General features: G+C 48.2%; 1 protein-coding gene across 7 annotated transcripts in view; it reads left to right on the plus strand.

Moving 5' to 3' along the window:
* Window positions 1-16,686, plus strand: part of EML1 (EMAP like 1) — a 169,898-nt gene that overhangs the window by 102,698 nt on the left and 50,514 nt on the right. For 6 of the 7 annotated variants that reach the window (XM_030319948.1, XM_030319950.1, XM_030319951.1 and 3 more), the window contains exon 2: window positions 5,159-5,341. In XM_030319948.1, coding sequence (XP_030175808.1) covers window positions 5,159-5,341 — 183 coding nt within the window. Of the gene's footprint in view, window positions 1-5,158; window positions 5,342-16,686 lie in introns of those variants that run through there. The other variant, XM_030319953.1, reaches the window with a different exon arrangement.

Below are 16,686 nucleotides of genomic sequence, written 5' to 3' on the forward strand. Positions count from 1 at the left end.
TGCCACTGTGGTCAGAGAACATACTCTTCTAGTCTTTAAGTTTGTTCCGGTCTGCTTTTTTTGCCCAGAACCTGATGTGTCCTGGTGAATGTATCGTGTGCACTGCCATTGTTGAGTATAGTTTTCCATACATATCAGTTAAGTCAAACTGGTTTATAATGCTGTTCAAAACTTCTATGTCTTGAGTGATTTTTTAAAAATTAATTGTCCTATCAGTTGCTGAGAGAGGAGTGATGGAATCTTCAGGAATAATTGTGGAATTGTCTATTTCCCACTTTCATTCTGTCAATTTTTGCTTCGTGTATTTTAAACCTCTGTTATTGTGATTGTCTTTCTGATAAATTGATCCTGTTTTCATTATGAAATGGTCCTCTTTATCTCTGGTAATACATTTGATTTGGCATCTATGTTATCTGATTATTAATATTTCCACTCTAGCTTTCTTACGCTTATTGTTTGCATGCTATGTCCTTTTCTTCATTCATTTATTTTCAGCCTGTCTGTGTCTTTGTATTTAAAGTATATATCTTGTAGACAGCCTATAGTTGGGTATTGGTTTTTTTTTTTTTTTCCTGACATTCTCAGACTTTTAATTGATGTGTTTAAAGAAATTAGTGCATTAATGTAACACCAGTGTTTATTGCTATGTTAGGTTTGGGTTTATCATTTTACTTTTTTTCTTCTATTTGTCTACTTTTTGTTCCTCTTTCCTTCTTTTCTCTCCTTTTGGATTATTTGAATATAGAATTTCAATGTAATATTTTTGTTGTTTTTGTTCACCTATACTTATTTGCATTATTCTTTAGTAGTTCCCTGGGGATTACAATATACATCTTTAACTTTTCACAGGTCTCTTCAGTTAATAATGTATAATATTAAAATCTTGTGTAAAATATTAAAATCTCATATAAAATATTAAAATCTTATAGATCCATATCTTCCCCATCCTTTGTGTTATGGTAGTTATATGTATTACATGTACACACCTATAAATCTTACCAGTGTTAACAATTTTCATCTTTATTTTTTTTAATTTTTTTTAATGTTTTTATTTATAGTTGAGACAGAGACAGAGCATGAGCAGGGGAGGGGCAGAGAGAGAGGGAGACACAGAAGCCAAAGCAGGCTCCAGGCTCGGAGCTGTCAACACAGAGCCCAACGCGGGGCTCGAACTCATGAAACGTGAGATCATGACCTGAGTCGAAGTCGGAAGCTTAACCAACTGAGCCACCCAGGTGCCCCTATAATTTTCATCTTTAAAAATTTAAAGGTTTTTAAGAACATTAACAGGAAACTGCAAAAAGAAAAAAAAAGTCTTGAACTCATTCAGATACTTATCACTTCCAGTGATTTTCATTCTTTCTTGAGTATCTGAGTTTCCATCTTCTATAATCTCCCTTTACCCTGAAGAACTTGCTGTGGGACTTCTTAGAACATAGATCTGCTGGCAATGAATTCTTTCAGTTTCCATTTATCTGAAAATGCTTTTTTTTTTTTTAAACCTTCACTGTTAGAGGCTACTTTTGCTGGATATAGAATTCCGGATTGGATTTTTCCATTCCGTACTTTAGAGATGTTGCATTCTCTTCTAGTCTCCATCCATGGTCCTTGCCCAGTATAGACCATGTCAGTTTGCTCGTGCTGCTTTCAGTATGTGCCCTTAATCTAGTTTTCAGCAGTTTGATTACGATATACCTTGAGGTGAGTTTCTTTGTGTTTATTTTGCTTGGAATTTGTTAAACATTTTGTTGTTTTCTGTTTCTGTCCTTCATCAAATTTAGGACTGGGGGGGAGTCCTTTATATTTCAGATTTTTTTTTTGCCTTGTCCTCTTTCTTCTTCTGTTCCAACTTAATGTACATTGGACTGGTTGAGGTCGTCTAACAAATCCCCAAGGGACTTGGTTAATTTTTTTTTCCCCCAATTCTTATCTCTGTGTTCTTTACCCTGGATACTTCCTCTTGCCCCATCCTCAGGTTTACGTGTCTTTCCTCCATCACGTCCATGCAGCTGCACCCGTTCGGTGAACTCTTCCGAAAATGTGTTCTTCAGTTCTGAAATTTCCATTTGGTTCATTTTTACATTGTTTCTGTTTCTCTGCCAGTAATTCCCACTTCTCCACTGAAATTTTCATTCACTGGAAATAACCTCATTTTCCGTATCTGTTAGTTCCAATATTTTGTTCATCCTGGAGTTGGACTCCATTTATTTTCTTTTCTCTTGAGAATGTGTTCCGCTTGTTGATTCTTAAGTATGTTGAGTAATTTTGGATTATATCCTGGACATTATGAATCTTAGGTTGTGGGGATTTTGTATTCCATGATTTTCCTCTAAGAAGTGTTCTTTCCTTTGTCTTAGCGGCCGCTTTTCTCGGCTGGACTTGAACTGCTAACTGCTTCTTGGGCAGTGCCTCCGGTCTCAGTTCTGATCTTCTGCCCTTAGCTGTAACACTTGACTCTGTTCTGTGCGGGTGTGATCCGCAGGTCAGCCAGAGATGGGATAGACAGAGTTTGGGAATCCCCCCGCTCTGGCTTCTTCCCTTCTGGGATTTCCCCACTCTCTTCAGTGGTCACAGTTTTTGGACTTCACGTTTTGGCTTTCTTAGCACAAAATGGCTGTGGGGGTTTCCCACATGTACCCTTAACCCCACCGCGAGTACCATTTAACTCTGGCTAAAAGCCATGGAAAGGAGTTTCTTGTATATTTTTCCAAGTGAGTGTAAACTCCCCACCAGAGTTTATATACCTGTGTCTCCTCTCCAGTACCTTCAAGTAGTTGCTTTTTGTGTAATTTCCAGGCTTAAAATTGCCTTCTGCAGGAAGGTGCTGTCCACAAGGGGTCTGTCCTACCTGGAAACAGGCGCAACTCTGTGGTACTTACGTTTTATAGTTGGGATGTAGAAGATAATCAAGCAAGAGCACAGTAATGCTATGAAAGGAATAAATAAGGTTGACGTGATCGGAGCACCAGCCTTAGGTAAGGTTGTTAGGAAGGTTCTCTGAAGAGCTCTGTTTGAGCCGACACCTAAGAACAGAAAACAGAACAAGCAAAAAAAGCTTGTTAAGAAATGTTTCAAGCAAAGGCAACAGCAGATACCAAAGAGAGAGAGGTCAGTGTGACTGAAGCATGAGGGAAAGAAGGGACGATGTGAAATGGGTTTGCAGAGGCCAGGAGACCTTATGGGACACGGGAGGCCTTGGTAAGGAACTGGCGATTAACAGCTCCGTACGAGAGGCTGGGATTGCCATCGAGGTCACGGGGTGCTTAGCAGACAGCTCATGTTACTTTGTCAGACTAGCCGGCCCTTAACAGGCATGACTGATAGATGGTGTAGTCTCGTTTTGTTTTCTTCTGTTATTTTAACGAAGTAAAAAATCTTATTTATGTGGTCTTAGATTCCGCATTGCAGCTAACTTTTATAACGTTACCATCTATCATGTTTTCATCGAATAACAAAGATTATCCATAAGTATCTGAAGGGGCTATTAAAATACTTCTTCCTTTCCCTACTGCGTGTCAGTGTGAGGCCAAATGTTCTTTATATACTTCAACCAAAATAACACATCACAGCAGACTGAATACATAAACAAATCTGGTTCTTCGCTAGTAAGTCAGCCATGAAAGAAAATTTTTAAACAGTCAAAGATGTCAATCCTTTCACAAAATTATTTTCGTTTTTAAAAAGATAGCAGTTTTTCCATAAAAATGGGCTACTTAATATGTGATACTTTTGTTCTTTGTAGCTAAGTCATGCTTACATATTTATAAAATGCTGTTTTAATTTTCAGCACAGCAGATACTGATAGGCACAATTCACACAAACAAAAGTTATTTGTGGTCCCCAGTAAGTGTTGCTAATGTAAAGGAGTCCTGAGGCCACAGTGTCTGAGAAGTGCTGTGTTAAGGCTATTTTATGTGGGAAAGATAATACATCACGACAATGGTTTTAACTTCAACTATGTGGCGAAGTCATCATTTTTAAGTTTATTTATTTATCACGAGAGAGAGAGAGAGAGAATGTGAGCAGGGGAGGGGCAGGCAGAAAGAGATGGAGAGAGAGAGAATCTCAACCAGGTTCCCCGCTGTCAGCGCAGAGCCTGATGTGGGGTTCAAACTCAAAAAACCATGGGATCATGACCTGAGCTGAAACCAAGAGTTGGGACACTTAACTGACTGAGGTACTGGGGTGCCCCAAGCCTTTTTTTCCCCAAATTTTTTATTTAAATTCCAGTTAGGTGGGGCGCCTGGGTGGCCCAGTCGGTTAAGTGTCCAACCTTGGCTCAGGTCATGATCTCACAGTTCGTGGGTTTGAGCCCCGCGTCCAGCTCTGTGCTGACAGCTTGGGGCCTGGAGCCTGCTTCGGATTCTGCGTCCGTCTCTCTCTCTCTCTCTCTCTCTCTCTCTCTCTCTCAAAAATAAACATTAAAAAAAATAACTTCTAGTTGACATATAGTGTAACATTGGTTTCAGGAGATAGTGTTGTCTTGGGATTATCTGGCCAGCCCTTCAGTTAGCATGGTCAGAACAAAAGCGAGACGGTGATGGGGGCGGGGGGTGGATTTCTGCCATGTGAGGGGAGATGCACGCTGGTCCCTCCTCTACCTCTGAGGTCTCCAAATGTCATGGGAAAGAACATGCATTGGCCCGTGTCTAGAATAATACAATAGCGCTTAAAACCTCAGCTAAGAGGGGCGCGTGAGTGGCTGAGTCGGTTAAGCGTCCGACTTCTGCTCGGGTCATGATCTCGCGGTCCGTGAGTTCGAGCCCCGCATCAGCATCGGGCTCTGTGCTGACAGCTGGGAGCCTGGAGCCTGCTTCGGATTCTGGGTCTCCCCGTCTCTCGGCCCCTCCCCTGCTCACGCTCTGTCTCTCTCTGTCTCTCAATCGTAAATAATGTTAAAAAAAAAAAACTTTAAAAAATAAGAAATAAAACCTCAGCTAAGAGGAAATGAAAAGCACGAGCAGAATCACTAAAGACTAGAGCAGAGTGAGACGTTGTAGTTCTGTGTCGCACGAGGCGGCCCGTGGTTTCTGCACGAGAGCAGCGGCCTCCAGGCTCTGAACGGTACCGTGCCCCAGCAATACGCTCCGGGCGTGCGGGTCGGTCCCATCCCTCCGGGGGGCACTCGAGAGTCACGTGTTCCTCTCCTTTGGTTTAGATGACAGCGCTTCCGCCGCGAGTAGCATGGAGGTGACGGACCGCATTGCCTCCCTGGAGCAGCGCGTCCAGATGCAAGAAGACGATATCCAGCTGCTCAAATCGGCGCTGGCCGACGTGGTCCGGCGGCTGAACATCACGGAGGAACAGCAGGCGGCGCTGAACAGGAAAGGACCTACCAAAGGTGGGCGCCGTAGAGGCACGGGGGCAGCGCTAGACTCGGTCTCGCGGAGGACGCTTGCCCTGGCGGATGCAGGCCCTCCTCAACAGCGACAGAACCTCCAAAGATCAGGGAAGGGCTCTCAGCATTGCCCAAACCATCACACGAGGCGGGACAGGGTCTTTAACTTTATTTAGTTATCTTTGGCTTGACATGAGGGGATCGTTAGCCTGTGGTTACATGTGCAGGTGGCCAGGACATGCTTGTGGAGTCAAGGAGGGAGCCATCCAGGGGCCACCGCTGGGAGCACAGGTTTATCTTGCAAGGCAGAGCCGAGCACAAGGAAACCCCCATGATCCTCTGGGCGCCTGGGAGTCTGTTCCACCCAGAAACTTTCTGACAACTCTCCTCTCTTTCCGGGTACTCAGCTTCTGTGCTGCCATTCTGTTCGGCACAGCCACCAGTTAATGATCCTATGCCACAGCGAAGCTCTGCCCAGGACTGGGGGCCCCCAAGGGGCAGGCCCTTCCCTGAGGAGCTCAGAACCCGCAAGCTAGGAAGCTCCTTCCGGGCACAGCCTGCTGTGTCCTTTGAATGTCCTGCTCTGCTGTCCAGGAGAGCGTAGCCAGCTACAGAGTCTGTATCTCGTGGGTTTCTGGCAAATTTATTTTTTTTTAACTTTTTAAATGTTTATTTAGTTTTCAGAGAGAGACAGAGAGACAGAGCACAAGCAGGGGAGGGTTAGAGAGAGAGGGAGACACGGAATCCAAAGCAGGCTTCAGGCTCTGAGCTGTCAGCATAGAGCCTGACAGGGGGCTCGAACCCATGAACCGCGAGATGATGACCTGAGCCGAAGTCGGATGCTTAACCGACTGAGCCACCCAGGCGCCCCTAAAACATTTTTTTTTAATGTTTATTTTTGAGAGAGACAGGGAGAGAGAGAGCGTGCCAACACAAGCGGGGGAGGCTCAGAGAGAGAGAGGGAGACACAGAATCTGAAGCAGGCTCCAGGCTCTGAGCTGTCAGCACAGAGCCTGACGCGGGGCTTGAACCCACGAACCACACGAGATCATGACCTGAGCCGAAGTCGGATGCTTAACCGACCGAGCCCAGGCGCCCCTGGTTTCTGGCAAATTTAAATCATTTCATTTCCCTGTGACGCCCGTGAGTGAAATATAAGAAAGCACTATTTGTGTTTGAAGTAACTTTGTAGTGACCCTCCTCTTAAAATTTTGCAAGTACGACGCCTCATAAAAGTTTCCTGCTAATCGTACTCGGTTGCCTGATGTCCACTTTCAGCCCATAGACCTTCCTCATCTTTTACCAGATCCCCGCTCCTTGTGGCTAACTTTAGAAAACAGAATTCATCTTGGCTGTCAAATTCCTTTACTTAAAACATTGCAGATCACACTGCTATGTAAATGTCCCTTTAAAATTAGCTTTGTTTGTTTGTTTGTTTGTTTGCTCGGATTTAACGAATTATTTCACACTTTCCATGTTTTTCCTGGAGTCAGGAGAGGGTACTGTCTGATGTCACATATGCTAGTTTTCTCTCAAGTCCTTGGCTACATTTTCCCATGTCTGTAGGAAAAAATGTATTTCTTCTTCCTTCAGGGTAATCGTCACCAGCTCTATGTGAGATATACTTGTGGACAACGTTGACATGTTTTCTGTAATTCTTGTATCTGAGCATAGTTGCTACGTGATGTTACAATGTTACGTTAATTTCAGGTGTACAATTTGTACCTTACGCCCTGCTCACCACAAGTGTAGCTACCCTCTGATACCATACACGGATACATCTCAAAGAATCTTTTTTAAAAATGTTTATTTATGTTTGAGAGAGAGAGAGAGAGAGAGAGATCGTGAGTTGGGGAGGGGCAAAGAGACAGAGTGTGAGCACGGGAGGAGCAGAGAGATAGGGAGACACAGAACCTGAAGCAGCTTCCAGGCTCCAAGCTGTCAGCACAGAGCCCAACACGGGGCTCGAACTCATGAGCTGTGATATCAGGACCTGAGCCGAAATCGTACACTTAACCAACCGAGCCACCCAGGCGCCCCTTGAATAATCTTTTTAAGTACTGTTTTTCTCCTTCTAAGTTACAAAGTCATTAGGGAATTTTAAATAGAAACTAAGTTATTTTAGGTATTCTTGACCTACTCAGCTTTCCAAAAATAAATCTGATGACTACTATACCCTAAAGGGTACATTTGAAGTCGTTGCTTTATATAAAACTTCAGACTTCCAAAACGTCTATTTTTAAAAAAAATTAGGGAAAAAAAACAATGCAAGAGGCCTGCCTGTGAGTTTCTTTTCTTGATTAAGAGTAAAGTTTTATGAAACTTCCTCTAAGAGAATAGTTTCTTTTCATAGTGAGATCTGATGTGTTTTTTTTAATATAATATTGTGTTCATAAGTAAAAGTAAATCACGGTATAAAGCCAGAGGGTCACGCCGAGAAATAAAACAAAGGTCATAAGAAAGCTGGTGAGTGGGGTGGCATCCCCCACATGGAACGGGCCATGACTTTCCCGCCTTGTAAGCAGTTAATTACAGGACAGTGGAACTGGAGGTGGGGAGGTGGAGAAGTGGGCCCATCAGAGGCTCTGGGTCGCTGCTTTCCTTCGGGAGAGAGCCGTGTTGGTACATGTGCACCTGCCGCTGGGTAGCTGGCACTCAGTAGCCATGGTTCAGTTGGGGGATCTTTCAGACCGGACGGATCTGACACAAACCTCCTCTGTGTGTAAAAGGCCGCTTCACGTTATTTTGGCTTGCTGTCCTCCTACAGGCTCGAAGCAGACAGGACTCAGGGCATTCTAACTTTTAAGTAGTAAGTGATGTTTCCCCCCCAAGGTCAGCTGTCTGAACCTTAGGGTTCAATGTTCTGAGCTTTGGGCACCTAACTTCGTGCTGTTGGCCCAGCGACGGGAATGGCGGTGCAGCAAGAAACAGGCCACGCTGGTAGGCAGTGAGCTCTCCAAGTGCTCAGCACGGCTCAGCTCGAAGGAAGTGTGTGCCGCGTCTGTGCCACAGTCACCCCGATGGGCAGACCGCAGAGTCTGTACAGTAGCCCCAGGGTTGCCCGTGAGGCTGTAAATCCCTTTCCATGGTAGTACTTCCCTTTGTTCGAAGATCGAAGCTTTGACTTACTTTATTCTTCTTCGTATGACTTCACTCGCGTAACAATGAGAACTGCCGTCTCGGGAAAATAATTCACTAACAGATCAAGTTCGTGGCCTCCTGAGACGGGGGAGATTGTGGCCAAGCCATCAGATGCTGGGCCTGTGGACACAGAGTGTACATAGGAGGGAGCTGTGACTCACACCGCTTTTCCCTGGCAACATTCTCCTGGTGCCGGGGATTTTTAACCAGTGATGCCATCCTGGGGCTTAGGAGTCACTAAGTCTCCACCGAAGCCCCCCAGACGTTGTTATTCGTGTTTTCTTTTGCCTTTAGGGTTTTTTTAAGTATTGAGAACGGGTTGCCCTGCCACACTTCTTACCTACAGACAACCTCAGCCCACAAAGGTTGCCCTGCTTATGTCAGATTGACCTTCAGATGCGGAGATTTGGTATGTTTTAATTTTGCTGAGCTTGGGTTACCCTGTACTGGGGAGAAGAGAATCAAATAGTTTTCCCTGCTACCTAACAATGCGGTAAGAAGACCCCCGTGTATATTGATTGCTGTTATGAGTATAAATACAGAAATGTGTTTTATGAATAAAGGAGTTCATTGCAACAGCATGCATATTGGAGAATACTTGGATAGGAAGGAGCAGAGGGAGGGGCGCCCAGGTGGCTCAGTCGTTAAGCGACCCACTGCAGTTCAGGTCATGATCTCGCGGTCCGTGGGTTCGAGCCCCGCATCAGGCTCTGTGCTGACACAGCTCAGAGCCTGGAACCTGCTTCAGATTGTGTCTCCCGCTCTCTCTGCTCCTCCCCCACTCACGCTCTGTCTCTCTCTGTGTCTCAAAGATGAATAAATGTTAAAAACAAAAAAATTTTAAAATAAAGGAGCAGAGGGAGTGCAAGCTACAGGGGCCGAAAACTGTAGCACTGTGTATGATCGAACACTGGGTCCTCGTTAAAAACGTTCACGTTACTGGTAGCAACAGGGAAAGCACCTGTGTGTTACATTAAGAGTCACAAGCAAGATAGAAAACTGTATACACTGTAAAATTCAAGTTAATAGACAAAATCTACACAAAAAGACTGCAAAGAACTATAACCAAGTGTTTTCATTGACTTTTTTTTTTCCTGAGTGGTGGGATTGTGACCTTTTTTTCTTCTTTATACGTTTAGTTGGTTTCTAAATGTTCTTTGGAGTAATAAGCAGAAGAAATTCGTGTTTTAAACGTGACACTTTTCTGGGGCGCCTGGGTGCCTCAGTCGGTTGAGCGTCTGACTTCAGCTCAGGTCATGATCTCACGGTTGGTGGGTTCGAGCCCCGTGTCGGGCTCTGTGCTGACAGCTCAGAGCCTGGAGCCTGCTTGGGATTCTGTGTCTCCCTCTCTCTCTGCCCCTCCCCAGCTTGCGGCTCTGTCTCTGTCTCTCAAAAATTTATTGTTAAAAAAAAATTGGGGGGCACCTGGGTGGCTCAGGTGGTTGACCACCTGACTTCAGCTTCAGGCATGATCTCACGGTTCGTGAGTTCAAGCCCCATGTTGGGCTCTGTGCTCACAGCTCGGAGCCTGGAGCCTGCTTCGGATTCTGTGTCTCCCTCTCTCTCCGCCCCTCCCCTGCTCATGCTCTGTCTCTCTCTGTCTCTGAAAAATGCATAAACATTAAAAAAAATTAAAGTAAAAATGACTCCTGTTTTACCACGTAAACTGATCTTCACCTGCCCCGAGGACAACAGCAAGAAGCAAGTGCCCAGAGGCTGGTGGCCTGTTCTCAAGAAGATAAGGAGTCCTGATTTGGAGTTAAATTCACAATAGACCCATTGTATGTATGCATGGCTGATTTCCATCTCAGTGCAAGGGGAGTGCTGTGAGATTTTAATGGAACACGTAGTCCTTGGCCCCCCGTATTCCGCTTTGTTCCGTGCTCACCAGCAAGTAATTCACATTTACCACTTTAAATGTTGCTCCTGTATTCAGGCCTAATTAACTCTGCCTCAGGTATCTCGGATCACAACTGAAACGCTACGTTAATTCTTCCCACATCACATTCAGGGTACCTGACTGCACCCTGATGTCCGAAGCATTCTGTCCTGGATGTAGCCGTGGCCGTGGGATAATAGCTCCCACTCCTCCCGTGCCTGCTGCGCCCGGACACGATGCTAACACCTTTCCACTCCTCACTCCCAGTGCTCTAGCAGCCCTGCAGAGTGGGCGCTGGGATCCTTATTTTTAAGAAGCGAAGGCCCGGAAGGGTGGTGACTTCTCTGAGGCTCCGTTGAAGTAAGCCGCGCTGAGTTGGGCCGGTCCTGCGTGATTTCTTTATTGCTCTGTGCTTCCCAACATCCCTTGAGATGTGAGCTCCCAACCATCCTGGCCCCCCCCCCCCCCAATGAATGCATTCCAAATACATGCCATTCATCATGCATTCTCTTTTGATTTTAGAAATTCTTCTTTCGTGCTGTGTGTCTACGTTTTGTCCCTAGGAACAATTGAAATGTTATTTTAAAAATCCCGTTTATGAACCAGCAGAATGTCTCCTATCTTAGTGTCGTGTGGCAACGGAGGAGTCATTTATCTCAGCACCTGATGAGCAGAAATTGCGTGTGAGCCCTTCCCTCGGTGCAGTTTCTCCTCCACAGTTGTAAACGTTGCCCGTCTGAAGATGACGCATTGTCCTACAGGCTGCTCTCGTATCCTCCTGTCCTCCCGCTCGCAATCCAGGCTGCTGCCTGTTCACACTGGACGTTAGCAGGTGTTTTTTCTTCCAGAACATTCCCTTTATGGCAGCCACCTTTCCTCCTCGAGTGGCTAACCACATCCAGATGGGCAAACCTGGCAGCGACCTGAGGAGGCGTCACGTGCAAAATACGCAGTTTACTAGGCATGTTGGTGGCAGCTGTGGTGCTCTTGACCAAGCCCGTGGCCGTGACAGCCTGAGGATGTTACCAAGAGCGGCACAGCCAGCGAGATCTTGCCAAAGTAGGGGTCTCTCCACCTTCTTTGCCACTCCGAGGTGGTCACCATGCCTCCCTGCCATCCTGTGTTTTCTTTCATGATTGCATTTTTTTATTTTTAGAAACTTTTTTAATGTTTATTTTTGAGAGAGACAGAGACAGAGCGCAAGTGGGGGAGGGGCAGAGAGAGAGGGAGACACAGAATCCGAAGCAGGTTCCAGGCTCTGAGCTGTCAGCCCAGAGCCCGACGCGGGGCTCGAACTCACAGATGGTGAGACCATGACCTGAGCCGAAGTCGGACGCTTAACCGACTGAGGCACCCAGGCGCCCCTTCTTTCATGATTTCTTATCAGAGCTTTAAGAATTCTGTTTGTTTTGAGGACACTCTGTGACAGTGTGACGTACAGGATCCATTACACCCTGTGCGAAAGCCACTGCGCGCAGCTGATATCCTCTCCGTGGGTTTCCACAGCCCTATTTTCCCTTTCGGGAGAAGGACAGAACGAGGTTATGACGAGACTGGATTTGAGATCAGTGCGGTCTGATGGACACATACTTGTTGTGTTCCTTCTGTGGGGGCATCACAGCAGGTCCCACCATCAAGGAGCCTCCCGTCGTGGATGGAGAGGACAGGTGAACAAACAGACGACTGCCATGTGGTGTCCTGGGTGTGGTGACACAGGACACCCCTGGCACAGGCCAGGGAAGTGGGAGCAGGGAGGAGGCTCACCCAGCCTGGTTTGGCGGGGTGTGTGTGTGTGTGTGTGTGTGTGTGTGTGTGTGTGTGGTGGAGTGGGGGTCCTGGACGAGGGGCCAGAGAGGAGCTGGGTACAAGACGTCCTCCTTGGGCCCTCTGGGTCCTGTCTTTTTTATTTTTTTAATGTTTATTTATTTATTTATTTTTTTAAATTTTTTTTTCAACGTTTATTTATTTTTTTGGGGACAGAGAGAGACAGAGCATGAACGGGGGAGGGGCAGAGAGAGAGGGAGACACAGAATCGGAAACAGGCTCCAGGCTCCGAGCCGTCAGCCCAGAGCCTGACGCGGGGCTCGAACTCACGGACCGCGAGATCGTGACCTGGCTGAAGTCGGACGCTTAACCGGCTGCGCCACCCAGGCGCCCCTATTTATTTATTTTTTGAGAGAGAGAGAGAGAGAGAGAGAGAGAGAATGTAAGCAGTAGAGGAGCAGAGAGGGAGGGAGAGAGAGAATCCCGAGCAGGTTCCCCGCTGTCAGCGCAGAGCCCGGCTCGGGGCTCCATCTCCCAAGCCGTGAGACCGTGACCTGAGCCGAGGTCAAGAGCTCAACCGACGGAGTTACCCAGGCACCCTTGTGGGTCCTTTCTGCAGGGACCACGCCGCCAGGCCCTTGCCCTCCCCCTCCCAGTTAGGTCTGCGCACGGGGAGCCCTCGCTGGGGCTTGGAAGGAGGGGAGAGAGGGGGGCCTTCACTTCCTTGGCTCCTGCCGCGTGGGGTCCCTCGGGTCGGCTGTGTCCCTCCTCTGAATGTTGCTTCTGCTCCCAAAGCAGTTTCTCTCCCTTTAGGTTCAGGTGACTGCTCCCCCCATCAGCCCCTGGGGCCCAGGAGGGGTGACTCGCTCTCTGCTGTCAGCCCAAGAGACAGAGCAGCATACCTGGCCGGCCTGCCGCCGGAGCAGGGTGTGCAGAGATCTAGGGGACACCCCTCCCAGCTCAGGCGTCGTCTGCGACCCCCTCTGCTCTGCAGAGTGAGATTAGCTCATCTGGAACAACAGTGTGTAAGCCAGTGCTCAACTGGGAGGCCCAGACTGGTGTAGGAGCTGGGAGAGGCCATCCGGGAGGGCAGAAATGCCCAGGAGAGGACAGCGGCATAGCCTGTGGGTCTCAAAGTGGGGTCCCCGGAGCAACGGAGGCATGCCCTGAGAGCTTGCTAGAAAGGCAGATTCTCAGGCTGCACCCCAGACCCAGGATCGGAAACACTAAGGGCCGGAGCCCCGCGTTGTGTACCGTAGCACGCCCTCCAGGTGAGTGCACACACCCACGTTGCTAGCCCAGCAAGAGCAGAGCTGAGGAGGTGGAATTGTTTGGCTTGTTGGTTTGTGGGGGGCACACGGAAGCACCTGGGGACACGGTGGGAAAAATACAGTCGTACGGATAGAATGAGAGCAGATGGCTGAGGTTACAAAAGCCCACATCCTACCTGGCCGGGTGGTGGGGAGGTGCACTAACCCAAGAGTCGGGATGGTGTCCTCTCCCCTCCATGGGCTGGTTGTGAAGTAGGAGCCCCCAGATGTGCAGGTCCTGTGTCAGTCCTGGTTACGTGCAACATGGTGCGGTGGCTCCTGGGGGCCGTTGGAGGTGGCGGCGAGGGACATCAAGGTGAGGGTCACGGGGAGGCGAGCCTGGACCCGGCTGACGGAGCGCCCCAGAGACCCACCCTTGGGGCTAGGAGTCGTGCTGCAGGGACAGGCTGGACAGGCAGGAACGGAAGGGACAGACAGGCTCACATATGCGTGGTTCTCATCTCTAGGGCTGCCATGACAGGTGACCACAAACTGGGAGGCTTATAACAATGGACGTATTCTCTCCCAGTCCTGGAGGCCGGCAGTCCAAGATCAGTGCCGCTGGACTGAAGTTGAGGGGCGGGCAGGCCTGGTTCCTTCCAGAGGCTCTAAGGGAGGCTGTCCCAGGCCCCTCTCCCCACTTCCGTGGCTGCTGGCCATCCTTGGCATTCCCTGGCCTCTGGACGCTTTGCTCCAAGCTCTGCGTCCACAGGGACGTGGCCTCCTCCCCAGGGAGGCTCTGTGTCTCTTCTCTGCTCCTCACAAGGGCACCATCATTGGGCTCAGGGCCCACCCTAATCCTGTATGACCTCATCTTAACTAATTACATCTCCAAAGACCCTATTTCCAAGTAAGGTCACATCCTGAGGTTCTGGGTGAACATGAATGTGGGGGACTCTGTTTAACGCAGTACACGTACTTAAAAAAAAATAACAACCCAGAATGGGGCCAAGATGGCGGACAAAGCAGAGAGAGGAGGAAGAGCGGCCGTGACGGTGCCTGTCTTCCCGCTGGGGAGAAGGGTCCTGGGGACCAGCACGCTGTGTGCTAGAGAAGATGGGGAATCGTGTTTTGGGAGCCGTGCTGCCTCCACTGAGGAATGCTAGCTCCCAGTGCGCCCCAGGCCCTTGAGTGAGCAGGTGCTCGGGAGATGAGGAAAGAGAGCATAGAGGGTGGCGAAGGGCTTCATGCTCTGGCTGGGGAGCCGCCTGTGGCTTTTGCCATTTTCGGTCACATTTAACAAAAGAAGGAAGCTGGGACGCCGGGGTGGCTTTGTTAGTGAAGCGTCAGGCTTCGGCTCAAGTCATGATCTTGCGGTTCGTGGGTTCGAGCCCCATGTCAGGCTCTGCGCTGACAGCCCGGAGCCTGGAGCCTGCTTCGCATTCTGGGTCTCCCTCTCTCTCTGGCCCTTCCCCTCTTGAGCTCTGTCTCTCTCTCAAAAATAAATAAACATTTAAAAAAAATTTTTAAATAAAAAAAAATTAAAAAGAAAGAAGGAAGCCTAGCCTTCTGATTTAGGGGCCGAAAAGTTCCGGTTCATTAAACACTTGGCATTCTAGGCAGTTTTGTTATTGTTTTCAAGAACATAAATTGAGGCAGATTTAATTCTGTGATGGACAAAACAAATTCTGCTAGCATTTCAAATAATTTTGTTTTTTTAATTTCAGAGTAGTGTTAGATTTACAGAAGAGTTACAGGGATAATACAGACAGTTCCCATACACCCCGCACCCAGGTTCCCCTACGATTAACGTTCTACATTTAGTATGCCACCACGGTGATACATTTTTATTAATTAAAGGCACACTGTATTTAGATTTCCTTAGTTTATCCTTAATACCCTTTCTTGGGGCGCCTGGGTGGCGCAGTCGGTTAAGCGTCCGACTTCAGCCAGGTCACGATCTCGCGGTCCGTGAGTTCGAGCCCCGCGTCGGGCTCTGGGCTGATGGCTCAGAGCCTGGAGCCTGTTTCCGATTCTGTGTCTCCCTCTCTCTCTGCCCCTCCCCCGTTCATGCTCTGTCTCTCTCTGTCCCAAAAATAAATAAACGTTGAAAAAAAAATTAAAAAAAAAAATACCCTTTCTTGCTGTTGTTCCAGGATCGATCCAGGATCACATTTGTCTCCTTACGCTCCTCTAGACTGACAGTTTCTCAGACTTTTTCCTTGTCTCTGATGACCCTGACAGTTTTGAGGAGCCCTAGTCAGATGGCTCATTGTCCTTCACCTTGGGTTTGGGTAGGTCATGGGTTTTGGGGAGGAAGACCGTAGAGGTAAAATGCACGTCCTTCACATCCTGTCAAGGTCACGTGCTATCGGTAGGACTCATCACTGTGACGTTGGCCTGGACAGAGTTTGCCAGGTTTGTCCACAGTGCAGTGACTCCCCCCGTCCCCACGCTGGACAGTGCAGAAGGCAGTCACTATGCCGCCCACACTTCAGGAATAGAGAATTGCACTCCACCTCCTTGAGTGTCTACGTAAATTATCTGGAATTATGCACGGGAGACGTATCTTTTCTCCCCCCATTTAATCATTTCCTCCGTTATCAACTTGTATCGGTATGGACTCATGGATACTTGTATACCTCAGGCTGTGATCCAGTACTGCCTTATGTGGTTTGTTCCTGCGGGTTTCCCAGCTTTGGCTACGGGGAGCTCTTTCAGTTGGCTCCTGAGTGCCTCTGACTTGACCCCATCAGTAGAGGGGTTGGGGTTTTATTACTGCTTTTGAGCACTTCCTTTCTCTCTGGTAGTACAGGACGCTCCAGGCCCGTGTCGTGGGTGCCCTGCCCCAGCCCCAAATTTGGGCATTTCCCCGAGGAGTCCAGGCTCCCCTGCTGTTGTGGAATCGTGTTAGAAACCAAGGTTTGGGCGCCGGGTGATACTGCTTTCGGCAGTTGTAGCGGGCAGAGCTAAGGCATGTCTGTGTTTATACAATATGTGTTTACATACGCGTGTATAATTGTGTATCTGTGGCTGTATCAGGCTGAACCTGGCTCATTGCAGCCTCCCCCTGGCTTGTCTGTAGCCTTGCTCTGCAACAATGAAGCCTTGCTCCCACCATCCTTCACCCGTCTCTTAATTGTTCTCGCCCTAGTGTTCATGATTGTGGTTTCAGAGGTATAGACCATGCCCTGTGGGAAACAATGTTACTGACTGGAGCACAGTGCTTACCATGTGCTCCCGGGTAGGCAGACAGTCTCTCCCCATTTCCACAGCACCTCTCCTGCCCCACCCCCTTCCATGACATCGTAGTA

This window comes from Lynx canadensis, chromosome B3 (assembly GCF_007474595.2).
Source record: "Lynx canadensis isolate LIC74 chromosome B3, mLynCan4.pri.v2, whole genome shotgun sequence".
NCBI classification, from domain to species: domain Eukaryota; kingdom Metazoa; phylum Chordata; class Mammalia; order Carnivora; family Felidae; genus Lynx; species Lynx canadensis.